At 43.7% G+C, this 10,834-nt stretch overlaps 1 protein-coding gene across 2 annotated transcripts in view; it reads right to left on the reverse strand.

Annotated features, from left to right (window-relative positions):
• Positions 1-201: 201 nt before the first annotated feature.
• Positions 202-10,834, reverse strand: part of ZNF136 (zinc finger protein 136) — a 32,764-nt gene continuing 22,131 nt past the window's right edge. For both annotated transcript variants that reach the window (XM_017888447.1, XM_017888448.1), the window contains 3 exons: positions 3,540-3,666; positions 3,276-3,336; positions 202-2,883 (listed from right to left, as the gene is read on the reverse strand). In XM_017888447.1, coding sequence (XP_017743936.1) covers positions 1,452-2,883; positions 3,276-3,336; positions 3,540-3,666 — 1,620 coding nt within the window. In that variant the 3' untranslated portion in view covers positions 202-1,451. The remainder of the gene's footprint in view (positions 2,884-3,275; positions 3,337-3,539; positions 3,667-10,834) is intronic.

Raw genomic sequence — 10,834 nt, forward strand, 5'->3', positions numbered from 1 at the left:
GGTGGGATAATCACTTGAACCCAGAAGGCAGAGGTTGCAGTGAGCCGAGATCGTGCCACTGTACTCCAGCTTGGGCAACAGAGCACAGAGCGAGACCCTGTCTCAAAAAGAAAAAAGGACAAAAAAAGGAGTTGTTCCAATAAATATGGTGGAATATATATAATGTGGGAAGGGAATCAAGAACCTGCTAAATGAAGCAAGTAGGTTCATACCGACATTTATTAAGACTTATTTTTCAGTGGTCCTCAATCACAGAACAATTAAGCAACCATATACAATTTAACAGACCTGAATATGAGAAACACATTTAAATTCATCGTTGGATTAAACACATTTCAAAATGGAAAGACAAATATTTTAAATACTGACCTAAAACAACACTACCTATGAAATTCATGCACTATTGCTTTCAGATTACTTACAGGATTATATCACCTTAACATTTCTTTGTGAGATTAAGCATTTGAAATCCATAGAGAACTATTTTAAATATGAGCCACTAATTAACAAAATATACATATAGCTTCCACATTTCTATCAGGTTATTATGTATTTTCTAGAGACCCGCTATGCATCAGGCTTTTTGAAGTACTTACATTTATAGGATTTTGCTATATTTTAAGTCTTTGAATGACTTTTTTTTTTTTGAGATGAGGTCTTGCTATGTTTTGCACACTTGAAACTCCGTCTCAAACTCCTGACCTCAAGTGATCCTCCTGCCTCAGCCTCCCAAAGTGCTAGGATTACAGGTGTTAGCCACCACACCCAGCCAGAGCCGAAACACCTGTTCAGATTCAATACCTCAACTAATGAGGCCCTGCTGGGATTGAAACCCAGCATCTCCTGTTTGCCAGACAAGTACTTTAATCCACGAAGCCACAGAGCCCTCAAATGACTTTAAAAGTATATTATAATGGAAAACCTTCCTCGTGGTTTTCACATTTATAGTGTTTTGATCCAGAGTGCATTCTTACATGTTGTTGAAAGCATGTGGGCTGGTTAAAAACGTTTGGACATTGCTTATATTCAAGAGCTTTCTCTCCTCTGTGTGTTCTTTCATGGCTTCAAGTGGAACTAAAATGACTAAAGGCTTTCCCACACTCTTTACATTTACCAGGGTTCTCTCCACTATGCATTCAATGTGTGACAGGATTGTGTGATGACAAAACCTTTCCTACACTCTTTACACAGGATTTCTCTCAAATATGTGTTCCCTTCCAAAAAGCATTTGTTCGGTTTTCTCCATGATGAGTTATTTCCTGTATTTGAAAGGAACTAAAATGATTGAAAGCTTTCCCATGTTACTTACATTTATATGGCTTCTCTCCAGAATTCTTTCTTTCATGTATTAAAAAAGGCACCGACAGAATTTCATGCTTTCCCACATTACTTACATTCATAGGGCTTCTCTTCAGTGAGTATTTTAATGTATCTGACATGAACCCAGAGCATTAAAGGCTTTCCCACATGCATTTATAAGGTGGTCCATCTTCAGCATGTGTTAACATGTGTCTCTGAAAGCTGGCACGGCAAGAATAGGCTTTCCCACATTCCTTACAATGATAGGGTTTCTGTCCAGTGTGAGTCCTTTCATGTAGTCGAAAGGAACTAGAAGATCTAAAGGCTTTACCACATCGCTTACATTCAAAGGGTTTCTCACCAGTGTGAATCATTTCATGTGTTCGAAAGGAGTTGAGATAACTGAAGGCTTTCCCACATTGCTTACACTCATAGGGTTTCTCTCCAGTATGAGTTCTTTCATGTATTCGAATTGATGTCGAAGAAACGAAAGCTTTACCACAATGTTTACATACATAGGGTTTCTCTCCAGTGTGAGTTCTTTCATGTATTCGAAATGGACTCAGAGAATGAAAGGGTTTCCCACATACCTTACATTTGTAAGGTCCTTCTCCAGTATGCTTTATCATGTGTCTTCGCATACTGGGGATGCAGCTGAATGCTTCCCCACATTCCTTACATTCATAGGGTTTTTCTCCAGTGTGAGTCCTTTCATGTATTTGAAAAGTACTGGCGGATCTAAAGGCTTTACCACATTGCTTACATACAAAGGGCTTCTCACCAGTGTGAATTCTTTCATGTAGTCGAAGAGAGGGGAGATAACTGAAGGCCTTCCCACACTGCTTGCATTCATAAGGTTTCTCTCCAGTATGGGTTCTTTCATGTATTCTTAAGGTTGGGGAACAACTGAAGGCTTTACCACATTGCTTACATTTAAAGGGTTTCTCTCCAGTGTGAATTCTTTCATGTACTTGAAATGAACTCAGAGAATGAAAGGGTTTCCCACATACCTGACATTTATAAGGCCCATCTCCTGTGTGCTTTATCATGTGTCTTCGAACACTTGTGATACAAGTGAAGGCTTTTCCACATTCCTTACATTCATAGGGTTTCTCTCCAGTGTGACTTCTTTCATGTGTTCGAAATCTACTGGGATAATCAAATGCTTTTCCACATACCTTACATTTATATGGTGTATATCCACTGTGTGTGATAATGTGTCTTCTAATTCTTTTGAGAGAAAAGAAGGTTTTTCCACATTCCTTACAATCATAGAGTTTCTCTCCAGTGTGAATTATCTCGTGTGTTCGAAAGGAGTGGTGAGAACTGAAGGGTTTCCAACATTGGTTACGTGTATCTGCCTTCTCTCCATATTCCTGATATTCCTTTGGTTCATGTCCACTGTGATCTCTGATGTGTCTATTAAGGGATGAGTGACCCATGCTGACTTCTCCATATACAAAGCTTTCACAGAGTTTCACTCCAGGAATTTTCTTGCTCGGATTCTGATTTGCAAACTGGCTAAAAATTCCTCCACGCTGACTACCATCTTTACTTTGATAGAATCTTTCTAACATATGACTTCTGTAAAAAATGAGAAGGACGTTACTAAGAATCTGTTAACCGTTTTATATTAACAGCTATTAAACTTGCATTTTCAATATTATCAGGTAAAGCGTAGACTTGATGCCAAGTCTGATTTGAGTATGAATGGATTCAATGCTCTGCAATGGGCTTGACCACAACTATCACTCAAACGTGATACTCCTAAATAGACTTTCTTAATTCTCTTGCCAAATGAACGTTTTTATAAAAACTGAACATCTGTTTACACTGAAGAATATGTATTTGGGGAAACTATTCTAAAAATAAATCAATTTGAAGTTTGGCTTATCAGTTATGTTTGCCTGTTTTTAAAATTTCATGACATGCTGAGATACTTTCAATGGAATTTGCTTTGTCAGAGTACAGATTACCTTAGATTTCTCCTTCGGTGTTTGTAGTGATCTTTAATGTTCTGGTCCTTCCATTTTTTCCCTAAAACAGAGACCCAGAAAAATTCTGAATTAGTGCAAAATTATAGAAAAATTATTAGATTCTAGGTTCATGTTACCCTGTGACTATGCCTGTTTTAGCCCCCCAGGTATTCTTCCTCCATGATGCAAACCATGGAACAGCATCACTGCACAAGAAACACTTCTTCTCCAATTGACTAAGTGATGGAAGCATATAATCCTTACCTATAGAGGCCAGATTCCTCATGGTTTCCCACATCACATCTCTGTAGAGATTCTTCTGGGAAGGATCCAGCAAAGCCCACTCCTCCTGGGTGAAGTTCACATCTACATCCTCGAAGGCCACTGAGTCCTGAAGCATCCCACACATGTGGAGAGGAGAATGGGTGAGACAGACAGGGCTAGGGAACTTTACTCAATTCCTAAGAAGTTCACGTTTCAGGGGTCTCCAAACATTTACTCCACTGTTTGGTCGGCATACTCACTTCCTTCCACACAGCAACTCTCATACTAGTATTGAACTACTGGGTAGAGCAATAGCAGTGTCTGATATCTTTCTTGGTGGTGGTTCCAAGGAGTAATACATGCTGCCTGAGTCACATCTAATGTCTGCTTGTACAGTGGACCTGGAGAACCTGTCATAACAAAGTCCTACCACCTAGTGAGGAAAAGAGTTTATACTAGCAGTGCTGAGACTGCTTACCCTTAAAAAAAGGCTCCTCACTCCTGACAACGTTCATCTGAGGTAGGAGACCAACAGGACTTGTTTTCTGATCACAACCCTCCTGGCCAAAACAGGATCTGGCACAGGCAGGTTAAAGTAAAGAAAGTGGCCAAAACCAGATGACGAGAACGGAGATCTCTAGAGGCTCTTGCTGCTCATTAGCATAAAACACTCCCACCAATGCTATGACAGTTTACAAATGCCATGGCAATGACCTGAAAGTTATCACTCCTTCCTTAGAAAGTTTTAAATAACCCACCCCTTAATTTGCATATAATTGAAAGTGGGTATATACGTAGTTGCCAAGAGCCCATATTTTGCTGACTCTGGGTGTACTGCCTATGAGTTAGCACTGATCCACAAAGACCAGTACTGTCAAATAAAAGACTGCCATCTAACACCATTGGCCTGCCCTTGAATTCTTCCCTGGGCAAAGCCAGAAACCACACTGGGATATGCTCCAATTTTAGGGCACACCTGTCCTGTATCACATCCATTCCTGGTATCTGGCAAATGGATTTGGGGAAGGAGCCCAATGACCTATATAAGAGTAGCTTAGTGCCTAAACTTTTTATGGAAAAAATATGAAAATTTCTGGTCTCCCACCTTCCGAGAGTTTGGGATTTTGTTACACGTGTAACCCATACTGCCCACCTGATGAGCCCCCAGAAACACTCCAGGAAGCATTTCACATGTGTTCTCACAATTGGTAACTGGGAAAATTAATCCCATCTTCTGTTGTTACACTAAGAGAGAATACTCACAAGCTCGTACCTATCCTGCAGATCAAATATAATTAAGTACTAAATGAAGGATTTTTTACCATCTTTTTTTTTTTGAGATGGAGTCTGGCTCTCAGTCGCCCAGGCGGGAGTGCAGTGGTGCAATCTCGGCTCACTGCAAGCTCCGCCTCCCGAGTTCAAGCCATTCTCCTGCCTCAGCTTCCCGAGTAGCTGGGACTACAGGTGCCCGCCACCACGCCCAGCTAATTTTTTGTATTTTTTAGTAGAGACGGAGTTTCGTGTTAGCCAGGATGGTCTCGACCTCCTGACCTCGTGATCCGCCCACCTTGGCCTCCCAAAGTGTTGGGATTACAGACGTGAGCCACCAGGCCCGTGCCCGGCTTTTTGAGACGGAGTCTTGCTCTGTCGCCCAGGCTGGAGTGCAGTGGCAGGATCTCAGCTCATTGCAAGCTCTGCCTCCGGATTTACGCTATTCTCCTGCCTCAGCCTCCCGAGTAGCTGGGACTACATTAGCTGGGACTACAGGCGCCCGCCACCATGCCCGGCTAGTTTTTTGTATTTCTTAGTAGAGACGGGGTTTCACCGTGTTAGCCAGGATGGTCTTGATCTCCTGACCTCGTGATCCGCCCGTCTTGGCCTCCCAAAGTGCTGGGATTACAGGCTTGAGCCACCGCGCCCGGCCAAGGAGGCTAGTAGTTCTAAGAAAGTAATAAGCTAAGTTGTACACCAGCTAGAAGTTTAACCAGGTGAAATGAGGAAAAGAGACTTTAAAAGAAGTTATCCTAAATATAAGATTATATTGTCTGCAAACAAGAAGATTTTTTACTTCTTCCTGGCCAATTTGGATGCTCTTTATTTCTTTCTGTCTAATTGCTCTGTCCAGGACTTCCCGTAGTATGTTGAATAAAAGTGGTAAAANTCACCCGGTTTGTTTTTTTTTTTTTTTTTTTTTTTTTTTTTTTTTAGTAGAGACGGGGTTTCACCGTGTTAGCCAGGATGGTCTCGATCTCCTGACCTCGTGATCCGCCCATCTCGGCCTCCCAAAGTGCTGGGATTACAGGCTTGAGCCACCGCGCCCGGCCTTTTTTTTTTTTTGATGGAGTCTTGCTCGGCCGCCCAGGCTGGAGTGCAGTGGCAGGGTCTTGGGTCACTGCAACCTCTGCCTCCCAGGCTCAAGCGATTATCCCGCCTCAACCTCCTGAGGAGGTGGGAGTACAGGCATGTGCCACCACACTCAGCTAATTTTTGTATTTTTAAATAGAGATGGGGTTTCACCATGTTGGCCAGGCTGGTCTCAAACTCCTGACCTCAAGTGATCTGCCAGCCTCGGCCTCCCAAAGTGCTGGGATTACAGGCGTGAGCCACCGCACCCAGCTTCGTGAATCTTCACTAAATTGGTAAAAATAAATTGGTGAATTCACCAATTTATCTACCTATTTTCTCATCAAAATGTATTCAGTGGCCAGGTGAACAGGCTTGTACCTGTAATTCCATCGCATTGGGAGGTTGAGGCAGAAGGACTGTTTGAGCCCAGGAGTTCAAGATCAGTTTGGGCAATGCAGTGAGAACCTCCGTCTCTACAAAAAATTTTTAAAAATCAGCCAGCAGTGCTGGTGCATGCCTGTAGTCCCAGCTACTCAGGAGGCTGAGGTGAGAGGACTGCTCGAGCCCAGGAGTATGAGAATGCAGCAGGCTATGATGGGTGCTACTGCACTCCAACTTGGGCAAAAGAGGAAGACCCTATCTCAAAATAGATAGATAGATAGATAGATAGATAGATAGATAGATAGATAGATAGATAGATAGATAGATACATACATACATACATACATACATACATACATACATAGATACATAGATAGATTCAGTTATGTGAAGCCATAATGAAGAGTGATTCTCCCTATTTCTCTGAGCTTTTTCTCTCTGTAGCCTTCTCAAGGCTAAACTCTAGGATTCTATTTGAAATCACAAAAAAGGGGCTGGGAGTGGTGGCTCACGCCTAAAATCCCAGCACTTTGGGAGGCCAAGGTAGGAGGATCACTTGAGCTCAGGAGTTTGACACCAGCCTGGGCAACATGGTGAAACCCTATCTCTACAAAAAATTAGCCAGTTGTGTAGTCTGCACCTATGGTCCTAGCTACTGAGGAGGCTGAGGTGGGAGGACTGCTTGAACCAGGGAGGTGGAGGCTGCAGTGAGCCATGATTGTGCCACTGAACTCCAGCCTGGAGCCAGACTATGTCTCAAACAAACAAACAAAAATAACAACAAAATCACAAAAAAGAACAGACTGAGAAACTTACTGCATATTTTTCTGGGGAAAAAAATTAAATACAAATTTTTAACAAATATAAGGGTAGATATTTATTTTTCTGAGATCCACCTCTTATCTCTTTGGAAATATTTTAGCCTAACTTTCAAGCTTTAATGGTAAAATACATTTTACATGACAAAGTAAGTAAACAAATCTTCTTAATGTGACAAAATCAGGGAAAGCCACTGCTGACCAGGAACACAGAGAAATCTGACTTAACTGCCCAGTCAGGTCATCCTACCACATGGGACATCTCCCAAACCCCCATCCTGGTGCTGCTCACTGACCCTTCCCAGAGACAGTGGATTGTGCCCCCACCCCCATGCCTCAGTGCATTTTGCTTTTCAAGTTCTTGCATAACCTGGCAGAGGTGGGTTTTCCTTGTCTTTTGGGATTTTTCTCGCTTCAAATACTCTGAAGGAATCCAGAGGGCAAGAATCATTTTCTGTCTTTCCCCTCAATACCTCCATCCAATTAGCTGACCACAAACGTGTCTTCAAAGAATGAAAACTGGGGCTGGAGAAAAATAAGCTGAGTGTCCCAAAGGGTGAGCTTTTCAGAGGAAGGGTAAACCATGTCACTGCTTCCAGGCCCAAGGCATCCAGCGGGCATCCAGCTCATGAGGGGCCGCATGAACTGATATTCACTAGACCCTTCAAGAGACATGGAAGCTATGGGCTTCTTGGGGCAGCCCCAGTCAGTTCTGAACCCCAGGACCAGGAGAAGAGAGGGCAGGCTGAGGACAATCAACCCTGCAAAGTTTCCAAAGGGGAACCTCAACTCAAAGGCATTCTGATAAGGGTTTGCACTTGGGGAAGACAAAGGAGAGACACAAAGGTTTTTGACAATGGAGTTTCAGGTGGTTATTCTCTGCTTACCTCTCAGGCGAAAAGGTCACAAACACAAAATAAATCTTTATAAAACAGTCATCCACTGCTTTCTGTAAAAATGATAAACTTAAAATATGACATCTGTCTCTAACGGAGAACGAAGGATAAATACCTTGGTGTGGTGGTTCATGCCTGTAATTCCAGCACTTTGGGAGGCCGAGGTGGGTGGATCACTTAAAGTCAGGGGTTTGAGACCAGCCTGGCCAACACGGTGAGACCCCATCTCTACTGAAAAATACAAAAAAATGGCTGGGTGCGGTGGCTCACGCCTGTAATCCCAGCACTTTGGAAGGCCGAGACAGGCGGATCGTGAGGTCAGGAGATCGAGGACCATCCTGGCTAACACAGTGAAACCCCGTCTCTACTAAAAATACAAAAAAAATTAGCCAGGCGCAGTGGCGGGCGCCTGTAGTCCCAGCTACTCTGGAGGCTGAGGCAGGAGAATGGCGTGAACTTGGGAGGCGGAGCTTACAGTGAGCCGAGATCGCGCCTCTGATCTCCAGCCTGGGCGACTCAGTGAGACTTGTCTCCAAAAAACAAAACAAAACAAAACAAAACAAATTAGCTGGGCGTGGTGGCAGGCGCCTGTAATCCCAGCTATTGGGGAGGCTGAGGCAGGAAAATCGCTTGAACTCAGGAGGCGGAGGTTGCAGTGAGTGGAGATTGCGCCACTGCAGCCTGGGCGACAGAGTGAGACTCCATCTAAAAATAATAATAATAAACCAGACAAATAGTTGATAACACTGTGCATTCAAGAACAGAGGTTGGTGTTGGGGACTGCGGAAATTATACCTACAATTTAGGAGTTTGCTGTTAGATCAAGGACAGTTAGGCTGGGGGTGGGGAGCTCGGGGGTGGATTTCATACCCTGCTTCCCACACATTTGAGCAACTCAGATGAAACAAAATCGGATGCTGATGGCGAGGAGGCCTGGGCCGCTCCAGCCATGTCGGACCCTGGGCCCCTGCACACTTGCCATTTCCCATACTCGCCATTTCCCATCTTCCGGTGTCTCCTGGGTCCTCCCTCCGGCTGCCACGGCCAGCGCAGAGCACTGGTCTCACTGGCAGGGAAGCCAGGAGCCAGAAGAGTAAGGTAATGCAGCCGGCGCAAGAAAAGAAAATTCGTAAGATCGTACAGGGTGGGGTAAGTTTGGGGGCAGACAGGGCTCGGAGAAGCGCCTGATTGGTCAGTAATATGCCATCCTGGTGTCCTTAACTGGATATAACTTCAGGCTCCGCCCCCTGTGGCTTGAGGGGCAGAACACTTAAGATGTCTCAACAGGGATCTGACATGGTTCTAGCACACACTCTATGTAGTGGTGCCCTTACCTCCAGGTTCCAGATACCCATGTCCAAAGTCAAGGTCACATATGACACTAAAACTTTTAACCAATGCAAAAATGATGATAAACCATACCTGTATGTTTATGGGGAATCATTATTGTTAACCTCAAAAAGGCAGGACTGTCTATATTGCTATGTACTATCTACATCCACACTTAAGCAGTTCCTGAATAGTACTGAAGACATAGTAGAGGTAGAAATATAAATGACCAGTGGTGACATTTCTTCACTCACTGATGTCGCCACCCTCTATACAGAACATACATACCCTCAGCTTCCGTATTATCTCACGCCATCATTTTCCTTCAAAGTGCTTATTTCCTTCTTATAAACCAGTCTTACCATTTTTTTCAACCCCTCTCCTTTCTCACAAAAATATAAGCACCAGGATTTCAATAATTTATTCACTTCGTGTTCCTGTATCAGAGCCTTGAGTGCCTGCATCATTCGTGCTTAATTCTAGATGTTTTGAGTCTACAGTTCTGGCATATGAGGCATATTGAAAAATTAGCATCAAGAGCATATCACCTGAGCAAGACAGGCTTGATTAGAATAGTGATCATGTCTCTCTCCCTTGCTAGGTTTATATTCTCACAACTTTCCTAGAGCTATTAGCCTAATTTGACTAATAAGGGAGACTTTAAAAAATTATGAGTAGTTGACTGGGTGCTGTGGCTCATGCCTGTAATCTTGGCACTTTGGGAGGCCGAGGCAGGTGGATCATGAGGTCAGGGGATCAAGACCATCCTGGCTAACATGGTGAAACCCCGTCTCTACTAAAAATACAAAAAATTAGCCAGGTGTGGTGGCGGGCACCTGTAGTCCCAGCTACTCGGGAAGCTGAGGCAGGAGAATGGTGTGAACCCAGGAGGCGGAGCTTGCAGTGAGCTGAGATTGCGCCACTGCACTCCAGCCTGGACGACAGAGCCAGACTCCGTCTCAAAAAAAAAAAAAAATTATCAATAGTTAGAATTTATGTATTTCAACTGAGGTATCTTATGGGAAGCCATGTCTAATTCATCATAAGAACTATTTCAGTATTTAGGTAATAAATTTAGCACTACTCCATCCTTTTTACTTCTAGGTAAGAACTATCACAATAACTAAGGCCAGAAATAACCTTGCTTCTTCATAGTATACAATCCAGAGAAGTTTCTTGCTTCTTTGAATAGCAATCGATATACCTAAAGCAAGCACAAGTCCTATAAGAAATTCTTTGGGGCCAGGTGTGGTGGCTCATGCCTGTAATCCCAGCACTTTGGGAGGCCAAGGCTGGCAGATCACCCGAGGTCAGGAGTTCGAGACCACCCTGGCCAACATGGAGAAACCTCGTCTCTATAAAAAACACAAAAATTACCCAGGCATGGTGATCTGTGCCTGTAATTCCAGCTACTCCGGAGGCTGAGGCAGGAGAATCGCTTGAACCTGGGAAGCAGAGGTTGCAGTGAGCCCAGATTGTGCCACTGTACTCTAGCCTGGGTGACAGAGTGAGACTCCATCTCCAA

This window comes from Rhinopithecus bieti, unplaced genomic scaffold (genome assembly GCF_001698545.2).
Source record: "Rhinopithecus bieti isolate Rb0 unplaced genomic scaffold, ASM169854v2 scaffold_15296, whole genome shotgun sequence".
Classification (NCBI taxonomy): Eukaryota; Metazoa; Chordata; class Mammalia; order Primates; family Cercopithecidae; genus Rhinopithecus; species Rhinopithecus bieti.